The sequence below is a fragment of the Capra hircus genome, chromosome 8, assembly GCF_001704415.2.
Source record: "Capra hircus breed San Clemente chromosome 8, ASM170441v1, whole genome shotgun sequence".
NCBI lineage: Eukaryota > Metazoa > Chordata > Mammalia > Artiodactyla > Bovidae > Capra > Capra hircus.
This window is the reverse complement of record NC_030815.1, coordinates 61,707,239-61,728,055: the sequence shown is the minus strand read 5'-3', so window position 1 is coordinate 61,728,055 and position 20,817 is coordinate 61,707,239. Positions and strand designations below refer to the sequence as shown.

At 49.9% G+C, this 20,817-nt stretch overlaps 1 protein-coding gene across 2 annotated transcripts in view; it reads left to right on the top strand.

The window, feature by feature from the left end:
* SHB (SH2 domain containing adaptor protein B) overlaps positions 1 to 20,817 on the top strand; it is a 137,711-nt gene that overhangs the window by 72,262 nt on the left and 44,632 nt on the right. For both annotated transcript variants that reach the window (XM_005683946.3, XM_018052197.1), the window contains exon 3: positions 15,140 to 15,355. In XM_005683946.3, the coding sequence (XP_005684003.3) occupies positions 15,140 to 15,355 (216 nt within the window). The remainder of the gene's footprint in view (positions 1 to 15,139; positions 15,356 to 20,817) is intronic.

The following is a 20,817-nucleotide window of genomic DNA, read 5'->3' as shown; positions in this document are numbered from 1 at the left end:
GAATTATCACCTTGACTCATCACTTGGAAGAAAAGATAACAAGCCCCTAAGAGGGTAGGGGCCCTTTGCAGTGAAACCACGGGTCCCAAATAGTGATCAGGCCTGCCCTTGTAACTGTGTTTTAGGAAAGCTTTCATTGTTTGTGGTTGCCGAGACTGTAACTACAGTTCTTTAATGTGTCTTTAAACATGGAGTGGCTCCCCAGATGACCAGGGCATAGCTGGGAGCTGTGTTATAATTAAAATGTACATCTCCGTGTTAGAAACCAAAACATGATCTCCTCTAAACTCTTATTTCCTAAACTTCAAATGTGTAAACATGACACGAACTGGTAATTGTTTAAAAACAGTTACAGAAGCAAAATTGATTGGAAGCCTGTTCCACAGGAATGTTAAGTAGGAGATGCAGGAATTCTGCGAACGTGGTGCTTCCCGGAAACAGCAGGGAGCGAGAAGAACAGTGTTCATGGACTCTGATGAAGGCACATGTGACAAGTCCCAGTCCCGCCCCTGAGCTCACTCACCTGTTCTTCCTGTTGCAGTCTCAGTTTCCCCATCTGTCCTGCAATTACTATAAAGCTACTGGCACCAGGTCTGGTTCAAAGTAGACCCTCAGCAAGTGCTGTCACGAACAATAATAATAAAGTGCCACGTTTGCATGTGAAATTTCCTTTAAAAAGATTTTTTAACGATTCTATCAAAGAAACCATGTGCTCTGGTAGGAAAAACATATAGGAAATAAAAAATGAACTGTCTCTTCAGAGATAAGAATTGTCAATAATTTGTTTTGTATTCCTTTAGCCCTTTTCCCACTGGCTTACAAAAATACACATCTCTACATAGTACCAGCAATTCTTTTCCTACACAAATGCTATCCTACTAGACATCGTTTTGCATCACAGATCTTGTCCAAGGTCATTAGTCTGAACCTTTTAGACTGGTTAGAACCTTTTGACTGGTTCCATAATGTGACTGTAACACAGCATATTCAGTTGTTCCCCTATTTATATACTTTTAACTCGTGTCAAGTATTTTGTTCTTACATTCTGCAGCAAACAGCCATGTGCATTTATTTCTGCTTGTGGGTATTTCTGTAGAATTGATTTTCAGAAGTGTAACTGGAGGCCTAAGGGTATTTAATTTTTGTCAGATTCACCAATTTTACCTCTGGAAAGGTCATTTCCAGTTTATACTCCCTCCATCAGTCTATGAGTCTAGTTCCCTTCCTAAGGTAAACAGATGTTTTAAAAATATTTTTCATTGTGCTAAATTCTGCATTTGCAAAAGACTGCATGTTGTTCTTTCCACCAGTATTTACAGAGGGTCTGTAGAACCTCCTTCGGTGTTAAAGGACCCTCAGAGGCTATGTCAGGATGGGTTGGACTTGAACTCGGCCCTCAGAAGCTGGAATGGGAGTGAGGGATGAGTATGCAGATGGCTAGAACTGTGGTAGGGTCTCAGGGTCCCAGGGCTGAGGGACCCTCACCAGTAACATTGTGGGCGTGATGAGCACCTTCCTAGCTCCTTGAAGGGAAGTGCTAGTGACAGTAAGGGTTCTCTAACACGCAGTGAGTGTTCGATATGTGGAGTCCCAACCCAAACAGAAACTAGGAACTGGGGCTTGGGGCCTCCAGAGGGGAGCTGGTTGGGAAAGGCCACCAGCAGTGAGAAGGCTGTCTCCGCTCAGCATCACAGGGCGCCTCTGTTCTCACATTCCAGGTGTTGATGGCAACTTTCACACAGTATGCAGTCTCTTCAGGACACCTTTTTAGGGCCCCAGGAGGGGCTGTTTATGCGTTTCCCAGTATGAAAGCATTCATTATCCAGATGTTTCCTTCCAAAAATTCTTGAGATGGTCGTATGGATGGCGTAATCTGTGATAGCTCTCGACAGGAAAGAGCCGCTTGAAGGCAGTTCTCAACAGTGGTAGCTTTCGGGTTCCAATTCATAGCACCTCACACACACTTTCCCCTTCCCTACTCCTCTTTCAAACAAAACAAAAACACTTCATTGGGGCTTTTTTTGTGCCATGAAGTACAAGACGAAATTGTAAAGTCGGAAAAACGAGTACAGTAGGAATCCTGTGGATTCCTCACTCTGACTTTGGCAAATCACTTGGATTCTGTGTTTCCTGTTTGCCCTGTTAAATGCGGATGCTGGCTCTGACCATTAAAATCTGTCTATAGTCAGAAGGTCATAAGAACCAAATAGCACAAAGGGCTTTGTGGATCAGAAAGTTCTATATGGAATGAGGGAATCTTGCTGTTGGTCTTTTTTGTTAAGTTTGGGTTGGCTCTTGGCAGGTGGTCATTCCTGGGCCAAGTAGGGATCTCTGCTGAGATCACCAGTCTTGTGATGGCTTTGCTACTGTGAGGTCTCCTGAGGGTGGAATTTCATGGCACTGCATGTTCCTCTTAGGAAGCTGATGCTTGGCTGCAGCCCTGTTCTTCAGGGTCAGGAAAAGTGCAGGTCCCCTCTGCATTGTGATAAGGACCTGGCTCTCTGTTTTGATACACAGTCTTTGCACGATCTGTTTGAGAAAAGGAGCAGACAAGCAGCCTGCACTAGGACTACATGGTAGACATGTGAGAAAGGACTCTTCATAGAGGTGTAAGTTAGGGTTCTCCAGAGAAGCAGGCCAATAGGAGAGGTTTATTACAAGGAGCTGGTTCATGTGATTATAGAGGCTGGCAAGTCCCCAGGTGAGTGAGCAAGCTGAAGACCCCGTAGCGTCAATGGTTTAGTTCCAGTCCAGGTCTGAAGGCCTGAGAAGCAGGAGAGCTGATGGTGTAGTTCCTGGGTCTCTAAAGCCAACAGACTCGAGACCCACGCAGAACCAGTATTTCAGTATGAGTCTGAATGCAGAAAAAAAGTTGATGTCTCAGTACAAATTCTTTCAGGCAGGAAGAATTCTCTTTATCATTGGAGGGTTGGTTTTTTTGTTTGTTTGTTTTTTTATCATTAACTGATTAGACAAGGCCCACTATGTTAGGGAGAGCAATCTGCTTTACTTAGAGATTTAAATGTTAATCTCATTCAAAAAGACCTTTCCCAAAATACCCAGAATAATGTTTGACCAGGTATCTGGGTACCCTGTGGCCCACTCAAATGGACACCTAAAATTAATCACAGGCAGGAAAATACAACTTTGTGTTGGTAGAGCTTCTGACTGCAGAGGATTCTAACTGCATATTGGGCTTGAATTTGGTAGGGTTTGCTGGAGAGTGGTTAGGATGCCGAAGTCAGGGAACCTGCCCACTGTAGGATGGGTGCTCTTGCGTATGTCCCCTCTTCCTTCACATGCTGGAGCCGCAGGGTGGAGCAAGAAGCCTGTGTGAGCATCCGGTTTTCATAGAATCGGACTGAGGACTCTGGAGCCAGAAAGGTCTCCAAGACCATCTCCTTTACTGGCTTCTGCCTTGCCTGCAAGAAATCTTAGACCCCAGTGGATGAGGCAGCTGACCTAGGTCACACAGCCAGTGAGCAGAGGGCCAGGCTGGTCCCAGGCCAGCAGCCTCATCATCACCATCCAGAAGGCTGAGCTTGTCTACAAGTCCCCAGGGACATTAGTTCCTCTCTTGAAGCAGTTCCAAAAGCAAGGAAGGCTGGGGCAGAGAGCGTGCCAGATCTCAGCAAGTTGCTTCCGGCCAGACAGCTGTGCTGGGCATGGGACACAATGCCAGCAACACCCCCCAGCATGAGCCATGACCAGCCCCAGGACTGCCGCCTCCACCAGATGGGTGCGTGTGTGGTTTGACCACTTTGGCTGCAAACCTGACACGTGGCAAAGGGGGCTGTTAGATACAGATGGAGTGAAGGGTCATGCTTGGTAGGGGCCCCTGGTTCTGCCCTGGGAGGCTGGCACCCTGCAACTGTTGCCAGTTTGTAACCACTTGCTTAGATCCAGCCAGCCTGGGACCAGCCACATGCATTGGCCACCCCTCTAAAGCTCTAGAATGTGTTTATTAATACCTCCTCAATGGCCAGCTCTCTTCCTCCTGATATCACCCTTTGCTTTCCTAACAATTCTTCTAGGGACCTGTATGTTGACCTGTCAGATAAAACCCAGGATGACTTGAGTTACCCTGACTAAAGAGCAAAGTGGTAACCAGAAGGAGGAAGTAACTTGCCTGGCATCACTCAGCATGGTGAAGCCAGGAGCAGGTTAGCCGGAGCTAGGACTCGCTTCTTCCAGTGCTTGCTTTCTTCCCCTGCAGACCCAAACATGTTTGTATTATTTTGTACCTGGTGGAGGGGAGGGAGTACCAACTAGTGTTGGAAAGGTGGCGTAGACAGCTGCATAGTTAAAAGCATGAGCTTTGGAGCCAGGCTGCCTCTATCAACTGGCTTGTTGTGTGACCAAGTTTAAAGTAGTAATACCACCATCACCCCTGTACAGAAGTGTGAGAATTAAATGAGAACCTGGAGGCACTGGACTTAGCACAGACCCTGGTACATCACACACACTAAGCACTCTTAAAGTATACTACTGAGAGCTGAGTCTCCCAGACCTTGGCTGAACCACACAGCCTATCTGAGTTGCAGATTTCACATCAGTGAGGTAAGGAGGGGGCTTGGGTGTGGTCATGGTTCCTCCAAGGCTCACTCTGGGAGGTTCCCTGAGAAAGGGTAAATGATGGTGCTTGGTGAGGGGTGTAGCCCAGCTGGTCTGCCATGAAAGCCTGTCCCCCGTGGCTTTATCTCATTAGACTGTGGCCTGAGGCCTCTCTAGAAGCTGAGACCGCCGTCATGCCCAGCAGACTGGAAGATCTCTCACCAGAGGGGCTGGCAAGCCCTCTCTTTAAGTACAGTCCGTCAGTACTCAAAAGACACACGGCTGGATCACGGCTGAATCACGGCTGGCTAACGTCTGAGGCCCCTGGCAGTCCCCGGGGGGCCCCAGCCTCTGTCCACAGCGCAGGGATCAGCAGACGCCCGCCCCCTCAAGGTTGACCTGAAGGTGCTTGTACCACCCCGACTTCTGCCTGTTAGCCCAGTGGAAATGCTTGCTTTTCCCCTTTTGGGAACTGTTCACTGGAGTGTGTTTTTCCTTCTGGAGCCCTGGGCATCCTCCACTTTTTGAATGGGTAGAGCCCTAATTGTTCGGAGGGGCAGACCTTCAGGTCATCAGCAGCTGATCACCACGCCCTGGTGTTTCCTGCCAGCTTCTATAAAGGCTTTTTTTTTTCTCCCCTGAAAGCGCAAACCTGATGAAGACTGCTGGCCACATTTTCCAGTTTCCTACCCCTCCTCCTGGCATTCGGGGCCCTCCATAGCCCAGCCCCAGTTTCCTTTTCTAGCCACGCCCCACATCCTTTCCTCAGGAGCCCTGGGCTCAGACAGCTCACAGTCTCTGATTCTGCCTCACAATCTCCCCGTCTCTGCTCCATCCATGACTTGGCCTGTGTTCACCCTGCCCCCGTTGCCCTTTCTCCTGAGGCCTTGTCTTCGCCCGTCCGAATCCGAATCTTCCTCCTTTCCTTTAGCACACTGTTCCCTGAGGGGCTTCCCCAGTGGTTCAGTGGTAGAGAATCCACCTGCAGTGTAGGACCCATAGGAGATGCGGTTTCGATCCCTGGGTTGGGAAGATCCTCAAGGAGGAGGGCATGGCAACCCACTCCAGTATTCTTTCCCAGGGAATCCCACGGACAGAGGAGCCTGGTGGGCTGTAGTCCATAGGGTCACAAAGAGTCAGACACGACTGAGTACTCACACGTGCATTCTACCCTGGGTTACCAGGGAGGTCCCTTGGCTTCTGTGGCCCTTGAGGGGCCTCTTTGTACTAGGACTTGAGCTCCTCTTAAGTGCCACCTCCTCCCTAAGGATTCTTGAAATCCCTGGGACTGCCTTTGCTTTCTGCCTCCATGGACTGCTAGCATCTGTACCACTTTAGAACTGGGCTGGCCCCTGTTGAGGCTCTGAGGCTGCCAGTCGCCCATGTCTCTCTGTCTCATGGGGATGAGGAAGGACATGCAGCCAGCACCCAGTGCCTGGCACAAGCAGGCGTCCTGTAACTTGCCATGGTTTTCCACTCAGTGCTTATGGTTGCTGGTGTCCCAGTTCTCCTGCTGAGCCATGGGTTCTTTGGGGTTGAGGGGCCTTGTCTCATACCATGCAAGTGCTCAGCACTGGCCTGGGGTCCACCTTGGCACCCAGTGAGGACTCGATGATGGGTCTGAGGAAGAAAAGCAGACAGGCTCCCTGCTTGCCTCTGAATGTGGATCTTCCGCCCACATGGAGGCAAGAGAGCTGTCTCCTGAGGAGGCTGCTGCTCAATACGGGCCCTCGTTCACGTACTGCATTGAGCCCCGGAGCAGCCGGGACCCCGGAGTGGCCAGTTCACCTCGGTGAATCTCCACAGGGGATGGCGATACAGCTCAAAGAGGTCTCTGCACGCGAAGGCAGTCACCGGAAGAGTGCAAAGTGACGGGCAGGGCTGAGGGGCCAGCCGTAATTGCGGGCAGCTCCCAAGAGCCCTGCAAAGAGGCCTGCATGGCCTTTTAAATTGTGAGCAAAGCACAATCGGTGTTGCCAGGTGTGCAAGCCTGTCTCCCTCCAGGGACCCCAGAACAGGGCCCTTTAGGGGAGACCCCCATCCCTGTACAGATGACCAGGGGAAGGGAGCAGACCCAGCTCCCTGACTCAGAGCAGAGCTTTCCCCTCAAGCTTGGGCTGAGCATCCAAGAGCGGGCAGTGCAGGTTCCGCCAGGCAGTGACAGGCCCACACTGCTCCCGCTGCTGTGACCATTGTTCTTTTTCCACACCTCTGCTCCACAGAGCTCACCCTTTTTCTGGGGTATTTCTGTGCATGCCTGGAAAAGAGATGGTAAGGGAACACCAATTAGTCAGTCGCCTGGCTTTTCGACAGCTCCGGAAACCAGACTCGATGGAGGAGGGGGCGGGGCCTCTGGCTGTGTTGGGTTGGGTTTGCGTCCAGGATCCGTCTCCCAGCTGCCCTGCCCTTGCTGCCTGGTGGCGTCCACCCCGAGGACCCCTGCTGCCCCATGCTGTCACTTCGGTCTCCAGGGGACCCCTGAATTCAGGCCCAGCCCTGAAGACCCCTGGTTAGAAGGAGGGTCTTTCTCTAGCAGATGTTTTAACAGTTTAGATGAGGAGAGCATCCCCTTCCTTCCCTTTGATATGGTGCCCGGAACTTGGCTGGGTTTGGGCTGTGTGTCTAATTGGGAACAGCCGCCCGCCCCTCCTGTTGAACGCCTCACTCAGGCTGTGGTGCTGGGTGTGACTTTTAACACCTCAGACCTGACCGAGGTAGTTGCCCCTTCCTCCAGAAGATTACAACCAAGACAGTCTGATAAAAAGAGGTGTGAGGAAGCATCTGAAAGGCAGGAAGAAGAGCCTGGTCTAGGAATTAGAGGACCTAGAGCTTCATGCCTTCCCAGGCCTCAGGTTCCCCATCTATAAACTGTAGTCATTAGAGAAGGAGAAATAGCGTATGACATCCCTTATATGGGGAATCTAAAAAGAAATGATACAAAAAGAACTTATTTATGAAACAGAAACAGACTCAGACTTGGAGAATGAACTTGTGGTTGTTGGTAAGGGAAGGATGGGAGGAAGGAATAGTTAGGGAGTTTAGAATGGACATTTACACACTGCTGTATTTAAAATGGATAACCACCAAGGACCTACTGTATAGCACAGGGAATTCTGCTCAGTGTTATGTGGCAGCCTGAATGGGTGAGGAGTTTGGGTGTGAAAGAATACATGCATATATATTGCCAAGTCCTTTTGCTGTCCACCTGAAACTATCACAACATTGTTAGTTGGCTATACTCCAATATAAAATAAAAAGATGTTTTAAAATGTAGTCATTAGACTCCTGGGCACAGAGCCTTTCCCTGTGTGTTTTGTGTTCTGTGCAAGAGTGGATCTGAGAGCAAAGCTCCCATGTGGAAACTATTATAGATTGCCAAAGCAGCAGCTGAAATCAGAAGCTGTGGATCCAGAAAGGAAAGGTTCATAGATAGGTGATGAAACCCTTCCATTTCCAATGCAGGGTTGCTTGTTAGAGTTTGTAAGCAGGACTTCTGTGGCTCTGGGGGATGAAGGGTGATCTCAGAGAAGGAGGGGTCTTGGCATGGTATTCCAGAGATGCCCCGGTAGTGGTAACTGAAATGAAATCAATATTCCCAGAGCACCTTCTGTGGACCAGGCACTGTCCTAAACACTGAAGGTGCATGGATTCGTTTAATCCTTATAACATCCTGGATACTATTGCCCCCCACTCAGAGATGAGGAAACTGGGGCAGCTTGCTCTGGGTCCCCCGCTGGGGTCAGAACTTGAGCCCCAGCAGTCTGGGGGGATCCGTGGTTTCAGCCAGCACACCTGTCCATTATCTGGAGCCTGGACTTTGTCTCCCCGGTGGCTGGTGTGGGGCAGCCCCGGGCAGTGGCAGTTGCACTGTCCTAATTATACAGCCCTAGACCATGGAGGCCTGCAGGCCGGGCGTGCCCACCACTGTCTGAATAGAGGTGTCTTGGGCTGAGAGATGATGGTGGGGCCTGGGAATGGAGGCCTCCTTGGCCACATATTTCTATTGAGCTCTGCTACCCTATGATTTGGGATCTGGTGTGGATACTCAGACAAACCAGCTGGCAAAATTAGAGACGAGGGGCCTGCAGGCCAGCATCTGTCATTTCCAGCTCAGCTTCTGCATGTCTGTGCCGGCCTCTCCCCACCCATCTCCACCTGCCCAGAGGTTCTAGGGCACCTCTCCTCAGACAGTCCTGGGGGTGCCGTCCTACAGCATTCAAGGCCACCCAGAACCACTTCCACCTGACTCCGCTTCCTCTCCGCCTGAGCCCCTGGACGGCCCGCCTTCCCCATGTTCACCTCGTGGTTCCAGCTGCTGTGCCCCTGCTTCTGTCCTTCCTTCATCAAACACCCATTTTCCCTGCCACACCACCATGCATGCCCTCATGTCTAAATTCATTAAGGCCTTCCCAGATTTCCCCCAACTAAGTTGTAGGGTCACATCTGCCCCCTGTTGAGGACACTAAGCCGCCTCTGTCTGTGTTGGGGGCTCTGACCCTCTGTCCCCGAGGACCAAGTCCTGAAGACCAGGACTGTTCTGCTTCGTCTCAATCTGCTCACGTGCTGGGCATTCAGTAGATGGCTGACTGGATGTGAGGACAGGGGGATACCCATGCTCCTGGAGAAGGCTGGGTACACCAGCGATGTGCGCTGATTTTTTTAGACTGTTCCCGAAAGGTGAAGTCAAGCCCTGCCCTTTTGTATCTGTTCCTGAAAGGAAGGTCAAGAGATAAAGAAATGTTTGTTTGGTTTTTTCCCTTCTAGTCTTCTTCATTAGATGTATATCCACCTGCTTTCAAAATACAGATTTGAGGCTGTGCGTAACACAAAGAAATGTATATAATGAGGCTGCTATAATAGATACACATACTAGAAGGAAGGGCAGGTGAACCCGAATCTACCCATATCTAAGCTAATCGAGCCATTGCGTTTAAGCATCAGAATTAACTCTGACAGACAGACAAAGGAAATCAAATAAAAACACACAAACAAAAAGCTGTGAAGGGGAGGCACAGAATTGGTGAGCACCAGAGCAAAGTGTAACTTGTTGCCCGTGGACTTGGGGAACTCAGAACTCTCAGAGCCAGTTAGGAGGCCCCTGGTTTGCACCGAGCTCTGTCCTGGGCTCCTCACTCAGATGAACCCCCGGCCCTCCTTGCCTCTCAGGGCTACAGTCCTTAGTCAGCACACCAGCCTCACCCTCTGGACCCTATGCCCTTGGTGAATGTGCTCAGGGTGGCTTCCTCAACAGTCTCTGATTCTAAAAGAAAGTGCTCTTGGTGTGTGTGCTTCCTCCATGTGTAGTGCGCTTGAAAACCTTTCTACTCCAGAGGTCAACAGAAATCCCCGCCCTGTCAATTTAATGTTTCTGCTCCCTGCCTAAGAGGCATAAAATCACAGCCTGCCACCCAATATGAAAGGTCATTTTTCATGAGTTTATAGATGGTGATGTCCATATAACTCGTGACTTCAAACATATGGTTACAGCTCCATATTAGATCAGTCTCTGGACCGTCATGGATCAGTCAGAGTTATAAGGAGGATGGACCTGGGCATTAGGCAGGGGACAGTGATGGGCTGGCATGGTGCAACAGCGCTTGATTTCCTGGGACTCTTGGAAAGAGGAAAGGAGATGTTTCCTAAATAGGAGCAGAGATGCTCCCTAAATGGGTGTTTTCTCAGGCAAAAACTGCTTCCGAAACACACAGCTCCTATAAACCCAACCTGCTTAAAATCACATTTACTTTCATGTGAGATTCTCTTAATTACATTTTCTCTTTACTAGCATCCTTATTCATTATTTAAAACTTTCAAAAATTATTATGCAATAATTCCTCCCTCTAAACACAGTAACTGTGTACCTTCCCATATCAGATTTTCCACCCTTTATTCATGTGTATCAGTTCTTACAACATAGCTGTCATCAGAGTTTAGATATTATGGGCAAAATGTGTGATGACAGGATCCAGCAATTCCTAAACAAGGAGTAGAATTCCTTTGGGGCTTTGTTCACATTGCCCAGGACTTGTTTAGAAAGCCCACGAGATAGGGTCTGCTCAACACATAAACAGTCTTATATTTCACTTTTTAACTTAGCATAATTTCATGCACAATTTTCCATGTAGCTACATAATCTTCAGATTTATCATTTTAATGGCTGCTTAATATTCCATCCAGTTAGCGTGCCATAATTTACTTAACTGCTCCCTATTGTTGGAGCCTTAATGAAAATTTGAATTCACCATGTAATACAGGGGGAAGCTCGTTTTAATGATTACCATTCTAACATCCTCTGCCCTGACTGCATGCCATTACTAACTGAGCTTTGGTAAGGCGCAGATGCTTTCAGAACAATAAATCCTGTCTGAGAGGTGTATGCATGAGTCCCTCTGATTTAATAGCTAATCTGTTCCCTGCACATGTTTTCCTTTTAGGCTGGTGTTTATGCAGAATATCTATCTCTTCTGAATATTGTGTAACACTAGACTATATTCATTTTTCATGTTGTTCCAGGTACCTTAACCCTGCAGTCAGAGACTTTCATAGATTAACTGGAATTTGGGGTAAAGAGGAGTTTCTGGCTGTCAGTTGTTGTTCATTTATCCCACCCATGTTCATGGAATGTCTGTTTGCAGCTGCACTCTAAGACAGAAAATGAGCAAGGATGTTCATGATTACTGGCAGCCCACAGAGCATCCTTGAGTTGCTCTGAGGCCCAGGATTAAATGGCGAATTTTCATGCAAAGTTCTTTGGATACTATAGAGCACATATTACTGGTTGTCAGTCCTCCTTGTGAAAGAAGACAAAGTGGAAGGTGGTTTTCCTAGGTCAGTGCCTGTCAGCTGCATTCCCAATGTCCCAAGCCCTTGGAATTCTCCAAAGACAGGCGGTAAAACTGCAGTCTTTAGAACCAGGACGGCAGTGATGCGGATGATGACAACCCCACAAAACACTGCTCAAATAGCTTGATAGATTTCTTAATTTACAGAGTTGTCTCCAGTACTTTCCAGTTGGTTTTTGCCTGGAAGTGGCCAAGTCCTTCCTCTTATAACTCTTCTCTTCTCCTCTTGTGTACTAAGTCGCTCAGTCATATCCGACTCTTTGTGACCCCGTGGACCATAGCCCTCCAGGCTCCTCTGTCCATGGGATTCTCCCAGCAAGAATACTGGAGTGAGTTGCCATTCCCTTCTCCAGGGAATCTTCCCAATCCAGGGACAAACCCGGATCTCATGTTTCCTGCATTGGCAGGGGAGTTCTTTACCTTTAGCGCCACCTGGGAAACCTCTTCCTCTCTTAATCCCCCATAAAAATGAAAGCATCATCCGCAAAACTAATAAATCATCCCACTTTACTCAGGGGACCCAATAAAGCCATGTGTTGCCAAAGTGTGGGACATCTCAGGAAACACGATTTTAGGTGGCCACGTAGTGAGGTTTTCACTCTTCACTTTCTTTCATTCTAAAAAGAGAAAGTTACTCTTATTTGCCAAAGATGCTAATTGGTTTGCTGCTTGCACCCCCCATCAGCTCTCCAGTGCTTGCTGTTCACCTTTTCAGCAGAGAGAAAGCAAGCCTTGGGCTTTGGGAGATGTACCTACCTAGCTGGTTTTGTTCTTGTTTGTTCTTTTTATGTTTAGCATCTGTTTTTTGGTAAAAGGTAATGGTTTATGGGGTGGTAATTAAAAGTTTCCTTTTTAAGTGGATTTATTTACTCTAAAAAATGAGGCAACATCAAGAAAAAATGGTAAATAATAACCCAGGTGGTACTAGAAAATGGCAAAATCATGAAGTCGGGGTGTAACTCAGTGAAGTTTGGGAGATACCACCTGGTATTGATGTTGTTCAGTTGCTCAGTCATGTCCAACTCTTTGCAACCCCATGGACTGCAGCACACCAGGCTTCTCTGTCCTTCACCATCTCCCAGAGCTTGCTCAAACTTAGGTCCATTGAGTCGGTGATGCCATCCAACCATCTCATCCTCTATTGCCCCCTTCTCCTCCTGCCTTCAATCTTTCCCAGCATCAGGGTCTTTTCCAATGAGTCAGCTCTTCCCATCAGGTGGCCAAAGTATTGGAGCTTCAGCCTCAACATCAGTCCATCCAATGAATATTCAGGATTGATTTCCTTTAGGATTGAGTGGTTTGATCTTCTTGCAGTCCAAGGGACTCTCAAGAGTTTTCTCCAACACTACAGTTCAAAAGCATCAATTCTCCAGTGCTCAGCCTTCTTTATGAGTATGAAGAGGCCAAAAGATGTGACACTGAAAGATATCACCATAGTGCTGTTTAATTTAAAACACCAAGGGTCACTGCCCAGCATCAGTTAGTTTCTGTTGCATCAGGTGCTATGCATAGGGTAGAGTTTTTGTCGGCCCTGTGAGCTGGTATTGGATCATGAAGCCTAGTCTAAAGAATGCTGTTCCTAGGAAGGGCTGACATCATCTCTGTGTTTTTGTCAACTGCTCTTCAAGATGTCTGACTCCCATGGGTTCCTATTGTATCTCTATGGTGCTGGAATTCTGATTTGGAGAACACCTCATAACTCCATTTGAACGGCTCACTCTCAAAACCCTCACCACTTCTGTATCAAACCCCATTTCCCTTCTTCCCACCTCCTTGGACCTGGTGCTCCAGCAGAAGTAGGCAGTAAATAAACATTTGCATGTATGCTAAGTCACTTTAGTCATGTCTGACTCTTTGCAACCCCACGGACTGTAGCCCATCAGGCTCCTCTGTCATGGGATTCTTCAGGCAAAAATACTGCAGCGAGTTGCCATGCCCCGCTCCAGGGGATCTCCCTGACCCAGGGATTGAACCGCCATCTCTCATAGTCTCCTACATTGGCAGGCGGGTTCTTTACCACTAGTGCCCCGTGGGAAGCCCCAAACAGACATATAATGGACTATTATTCAGCCTTAAAAGGAAATGGACTTCTGACACATGCTACAATGTGTCATTGTGGTAAGTGAAATAAGACTGTCAAAGAAGACCAAGTGTCCCCAGCCAAGTACCTTATATGACTCCACTGTATGAGGTACCTAGGTAGTCAGATTCACAGACAGAAAGGGGAATGGTGGTTGCCAGGGGCTGGAGGAGGGGAAATGGAGGGGTTAGTGGGAGACAGTTTCAGTTTAGGATGATGAGAAAGTTCTGGAGATGGATGGTGGTGATAGCTGCATGACAGTGTGAACATACTTCTTGTCACTGACTTGCACGCTTAAGAATGGTTAAATGGCAAATGCTATATATATATCTTACAAATAAAACAAGAAAGTGGGCAGTGAACACCTTTTCTCCAGCTGTACTGCCTTGGCTTGCCCTGGTCCTACCACAGGGAATCCTGTCCCTCGTCCTATCCCTCCCCTTGTGAGAGCTGTCAGTTCAAATATCGTCTCTCCTCCTGCCTCATCCCTCACGGGCCCTGCAGGAGACCCCCTCCTGAAAAGAGTATTATGCTAATTTAGGTTGCTGAGAGCAGCCTCAGCAACCCTGCCTGTCCCCCTGCACACAGCGGGTGTTTATGATCAAAGCCAGAAAAATGCCCCCTTTTCTGATGAGGAAGAGCCTGAGTATAGCGTCCTGGTATTTGTCATTCAGCCGCCACTGTCTTCCCAGGAATGAGCAGTCGCTGACAGGATCGTGCCCTGTGTGGGGCCTCATCTCGATGGGCGGCCGCTGCTCAGCCCACACTGGAGCCGGGCCCTGGCATCCTCTCCAGAAGACTGAGAGCTTTCCTTCCTTATTCAGAAGTGAAACTGGACCTCTGCTCTCCAGTGTCTTGGCTGTATTCAGCGTGTTAGGAGACAGGCAGGCCCTGAGGGAAGTAGAAATGCAGGGAAAGGGTCACTCGTGGGGCTTTGTAGGGGAGAAATCAGTGACCCTGGGCTCTCTGGAGGTGGTTAGGTCTGTAAAATGAACATACGAGCTGTGTGGAAACTTGAGGGTCGTTAGACGCAGTCTTCTCTTCTTACCCCTGGTAGTTCAGCTGGCAAAGAATCCGCCCATGCAATGCAGGAGACCCTGGTTCAGTTCCTAGGTCGGGAGCATCCCCTGGAGAAGGAAAACGCTACCCACTTCAGGATTCTGGCCTGGAGAATCCTGTGAAATCCCATGGGGTTTCAAAAGGTCAGACATGACAGAGCGACTTTCGCTTTCATTTTCCTCATCTTATAGATGGAGAATGATAAGTCCAGAGACCAGGGAGCTGCCCTAGTGGGAAGACCACCCCCCATCTGTAAGCGGGGGGTTGCTGAGAGCTCTGCGTGTCCTGGGCTGGTGTTGGAACACACCCAGGACATCACACTCGTGTCTGGACTCTGCCCTTGAAGATAGCGGATGGTGACAGGGAGTGTTCTGGTTCTGTTGTGTGGTCCAGAACTTGATATCTTTGTGAGGAAGCCTTGAGCCATGGACACTGCCCTCGAGGGGAGGGCAGCAGTTAAACACAACGAGGGGTCTGTTCTGTGCAGTCCCCATCTCCTTGGCTGGCGGCTCTGAATTCCCATGGGTATCATCCGGCAGGTCCCAGGTGAGGAGGCATGTGCTGTGCGTACATACATCTCTGCTTCCTTCCTTTTCGACTGCAGAATTTCAGAGGCAGGAGAGCGTCCGGTCGCAGCACAAAGGCATCCAGTTATACGACACCCCTTATGAACCCGAGGGCCAAAGCGTAGACTCGGACTCAGAGAGCACGATCAGCCCCCGGCTGCGGGAGAGCAAGCTGCCCCAGGATGACGACAGGCCCGCCGACGAGTACGATCAGCCATGGGAGTGGAACCGGGTCACTATCCCCGCTCTGGCAGGTAAGGAGCCAGCGGCCCCACTCAGAGGCGGCTGCTCACCTGCATGGCACTCGCCTGTGTAAAGGAAGTAAGTGCACGGGTCCCTGCCTGCTCAGGTAAGCCACAGGGTTTCTAGTGCAGATGAGCCCTTCAAAGATGAGGAGGATCCTGGAGGCCAGGCTCTAGACAGCCCAGATGATCTCATTGTCTGACTCTGTCTTGGTCCTGTTGGTAATGCTCGAGTTCACTGAAGCCAAGATTTTGGAAGGAAATTTTAAAAACTAGAAGAAAATCAGTCTGCAGAGTGGCTCCTATTGGGCCTCGTGGATCCCAGTGACTCCATCCTGTCGTGCAGCTACGACGGCCTGCATGCATCCAGGGCCACTGCATTTCCTGTCCCAGCTTCATTCAGCACAAGCCTGTTCACAGAGCACAGGCTGTGGGCACGTCCTGACCTCAGGGGCTGACCTCGCCCGCCCCTGGCCCAGAGCCCCTTGAATGGCTCAGGTGCCTCTCTGCTTCCACAGCCTTCTGAAAAGCAGTGTGCCATATGTGTCCCCTGTCTTCAGCTATGTTCACACCCTTTGATCCTAATCTCAGTCCTTAGGATCTAAACGTATGATCGAAAGCACAGAAAAAGGCATGATGAGAGATGGGCAGTGACCTGGATGTTTGGCATTGGCCATTGATTAAATGGAATATTGAGCAGCCACTAAAAAGTGACGTTGACAAAGAGTTTATTATGTATAGCAGCCTCGGGAAATGCTTATGTTTAATGTTAAGAGGGGAAAGTCAGATGCAAAAGAATTTCTGTGCTTCTAAGAGTTTTGGCATATGAACAGAGAAACATGGGCTGACTAACTCTTATCACATTGAAGGTCATAAAGGAAAAGTTTGTATTTTTAACATTCATTTTGTTTAGAATCTCCCATTTTCAAGCACAATTAGACCCTTCCTCCCTTTCTGGGGCTCAGAAGTGAAGCCTCCACCCTCCAGATGTGGCCCCAGAAATCAGGCTCCTCCGCCCTCCCTTCTGTGCCCCAGAAATCAGAACTGAGCCAAAAGCTTCTTGGAGAAAGCACAATCAGTATCCAGGGCTTGCCTTGATCCCCTCGGGCGAGGTGCTGACTGCTCTAGCATGTGTGTCTCCGCTCCCTGGATGCGGCACTCTGTGCAGTCTCTGTCTTCTGCTAAGTGCCCTTCCCAGCTGTGTCCTATCTGGGAAAGTCCTGCACCTCCTTTGCCACCACTGTGAGCCCTCCTGGCACATCCACGCGTCCCACGGGCTTCATTGCTGCCTCTCTAGGCCTGCAGAGCTTCCTGCTTGTGGCCCTGGTGGGGCAGTTCTTTCGCCATATAGAGTCAATGCTGTAGGTGCTGGGCCCTTCTGGCAGGCGGTGTGTACCAGCCAAGAGCCCGGGCTAAGAGTAATTGGGTAACTGAGAGGTCCTTGGTCACCTCACATCTCCCCAGTGCATTTCACAGCCGTTCCTACCCTCGGTACAGTGAAAGCCAAGGACTGTCCCCTGGCATGGTTGATCCTGGGTGTGGGAGAAGCTAGAATGGGACTGATGCTGTTCCAGAAGTGGCTCTTCACAAACACCAGTTTGATTAAAGGGCCAAACGTTTCGTGTGACAACTGTTCTAGACCCCAAGAGGCCATGGCAAGAGATGACACTGCAGGCAGGTGTGGCATCTCACCCTCTCCTGGGCTGACCACCTTGCAGGTCATGTTACCTTTGATGTTCTGGTCTAGTCTGATGCTTTACTGCTCGAAATGTGGTCCCTGGACCAGCAGCATCACGTCACCTGGGAACTGGTGAGAAATGCAGAGTCTCGGGCCCCAGACCAGACCTGCAGAAAGTGAAAGTGTTAGTTGCTCAGTCATGTCTGACTCTTTGCAACCTCATGGACTGTAGCCTGCCAGGCTCCTCTGTTCATGGGATTCTCCAGGAAAGAATACTGCAGTGGGTAGCCATTTACTTCTCCAGGGGGCCCTCCCAACCCAGGGATCAAACTTGGGTCTCCTGCATTGGAGGCACATTCTTTACCATCTGAGTCATGAGGGAAGCCCCCAGACCTGCAGAGTCAATAAGTTTTAAAGACCCCCAGGGGGTTCTCAGGCTTGTTAAAATGAAAAGCACTTACCCCTCACGACATCATCTCTTCAGAAGGCTCTCAGGCCAGAACTTGCCCAATTCTGCCCAAAGCTGGTTTTAGAACTACTATACATTTCACAGAGGATCACAAGGTCTCAGATAGAACTGGTCCCCACATAAGTTTCTGAGCCACAGGTCTCCATTCTGGATTTGGTTTTCTGTTGCTGAGATGCTGTCACATGTGTCATTGTAGGTCAACTTCTTAGGCTGCTGTTAGGAGGCAGACGCAGAATCCTGTCCCACTTGTGTCTCATCAAGTCACTTACCTCATCAACTGTGTGTCCTGCTCTGGCATGGATATTCACTATGGGTGTGTGCTAAGGCACTCAGTCATGTCCGACTCTTTGCAATCCCATGGACTGTAGCCCACCAGGCTCCTCTGTCCATGAGATTCTCTAGGCAAGAATACTGGAGTGGGTTGCCATGCCCTGCTCCAGGGGATCTTCCCAACCCAGGGATCAAACCCAGTTCTCCTGCATTGCAGGTAGATTCTTTACTGCTGAGCCCCCAGGGAAGCCCTGGATACTGATTGTGCTTTCTCCAAGAAGCTTTTGGCTCAGTTCTGATTTCTGGGGCATATAAGGAAGCTGTTTCCCTTGGCTGGAGGGATGCTGTGAGCACCAGTCTTGAGTCTTTGACCAAATCCCCTCCCCACATCTGGACAGAAATTGTCAGGTGAGGAGCACCCTCCTGTTTCCTAGCCCAAAGTGCAGGTGGAGTGAGGTGGATGCACCACCTCTCAGGTAACCAGAATGAGTGGAAACAGCTCGTTTGGGTTGCTGAAGTGCTGCCAGAGCCCAGTTTGTAAACCAGGAAGGGTGGCTGCTCAGGAACAAAGGTGGCTCCCACCTCCTGCCTGAATGAGTAGAGTGTGCAGCACGTGCTTTAGCACGTCATTGGTGGCGTCAGGGAGCAAGGCAGTGCTGAGCTGGGCCTCGTCCTCGTTTTCACAACACGTGTTTGAAGTGCCCTGCCCAGTTCTCTGGGCCCTTGGATGCTGTGATGGGCCACGGGAGCCTGGGGACAGGATCTGCAGCTGGGCTAAAAATCCACTGGGCAAAACTGTCATCATCTCTTTCCACCCCTTATATTCTGATTCTGCCTATTTAGCTCGCATGAAGGAACCTGGGCAGTGTTTTCAGATTTCCAAAGGTGTATGGTGTGGGGACCCCCAAAGGGCAGAGGTGGGCCTACCCAGGAGGAGCCATAGGGATATACGGTCCCGGTGAGTGGTACACCTGAAAGTGTATCATGAGCTTCCTGTCACTGAGATTGGCCAGCAGAAGCTTGAGTGAGGCAGCATTGGTATCAGGAGGGCTTTGCCCTGTGGTGGGAGATTGGCCTGCAACCCCCCACTTCCAAGGCTCCTTCTATGCTTCATTTCATCAGGACCCCAGCATGCTGGCCGGAAGCTGGGGGAAGGGGAGCCTTCTGAACTATCTCTGTGATTCAGTCTATGAAGCAAAAGTGCCTTCTGCCCTTCACAGTGCTGTCCTGCACTGCATTCATGAAAGGAGGCTTTTGTAAGGGGTGCTTCGGCATTCCCCACAGAAGGTGGCCTTCTCAGCCAGTGCAGCCTTTTGGGAAGGCTCGATTATCACTTCCTGGTTGTCGTGAAAACAGCTATTGCAGGGTGTGAGGTGGTCCTCACTTCCTGGGAATGATATTCTTTCCTTCTCTCAGAGTTCTGTAGCAGGTGAAGGAGGTTTCCTGCCTGCCCTCCCTATGGGAAGCTGCTGATAGCCTCAGCCAGGATACCCGCTCCCACGCACCCAGCAGTGGAGTCTCAGCACACATGCCTGGACTGAGTTCATCCCAACCCCCAAAATGGATGCCTTATCAGTTTTACAATCAGGCTGTCGGCCCCCTGCCCACCCGGCAGACTCACCTGCCTTCAGAGCTGGCTGGACTCGGTTCCTCCGCTGCTTTGACTCACCCCCCGAGAGACTTCATAGGCAGCAGGTCCACCCCCTCACTGATGTAGCCCCCTGCCCAGTGTGGGGCAAGAGAAGTACCCTGAGTGATTCCATGCTGTCTTGGGTGGCACAGCTTGGTGCAGAGGGTCTGACTGGCCCCTGGGCTTTGTAAGTTGGACAGAGCCTACCCAGGAGGTAGCCACACGGGGAGGCAGCTGAAGACTGGGTGGGTGACCTAGAGAAGCAGACTTGGGCTCAGGGGGCGGGAGGGGCGTGGATGTGGAGTCTCCACATCTCTGGGGGCCACTGGAAGGACCGGGATAGAACCTCTCCTGGGGCCCCTGTTCTCTCTCTGGGGAAATGTGTCTGCTGCAGAGAGTCCTGGTGAGGCTTACAGAACACTGTACTGGTAGTGCTGGTATTTGCAGAACTCTTTAGCGTGCATTATCTCATTTCATCCTCCCAGCCGCCTCCTGGGATCTTAGTGTTGTCCTTTTACAGATACAGAAATTGAAGTCCAAAGAGAAGAAACAGTTGCCCAGGATCCTATAGCTAGTCAGCTGCAGAGCCAGAATTTGAACCTATTAAGTCCTACTTAGAACCCAAGCCCTTACCCTGTTGATGTCTCAATTCTCTGGCGCTACCCAAGATACTGCATGTAACGTGCTGGAGCCCTCAGCCTCCCAGAGCCCCTGGGTTGTTGTTCAGTTGCTCAGTTGTGTCCTACTCTTTCCAACCCCACGGACTGCAGCACACCAGGCTTCCCTGTCCTTCACCATCTCCTGGAGTTTGCTCAAACTCTTGTCCATCAAGTTGGTGATGCCATCCAACCATCTCATCCTCTGTCATCCCCTTCTCCTCCCACCTTCAATCTTTCCCAGCATCAGGGTTTTTTCAACTGAGTCAGTTCTTCGCATCAGGTGGCCAAAGTTTTGGAGTTTCAGCTTCAGCATCAGTCCTTCCAATGAATATTCAAGACTGATTTCCTTTAGAATGGACTGGTTGGATCTCCTTGCTATCCAAGGGACTCTCAAGAGTCTCTCCAACACCAGAGTTCAAAAGCATCAATTCTTCAGCGCTCAGCTTTCTTTAGTGGTCCAACTCTCACATTCATTTATGACTACTGGAAACCATAGCTTTGACTAGATAGACCTTGTTGGCAATGTCACCAATTTCTCCTTGTGTCTACAGTGAGTAGGATATGTGCCTGGGGTGTAGGTTTCCACTCGAAATGGTTCCAGCTGAGGAGCCTGTGGCAGCCCAAGTTCTGGAAGGTTCGTGACTGCACGGGGATGACCAGAGCCATCGCATGGTTTGGTCGTGCTCTGCCCCTGCTCTGCACAGGGAGGGGTCCCCGCACCATGGCCTCCCACTCCTTCTTGTCCGGCCAAGGAAACTGAGGCCCAGG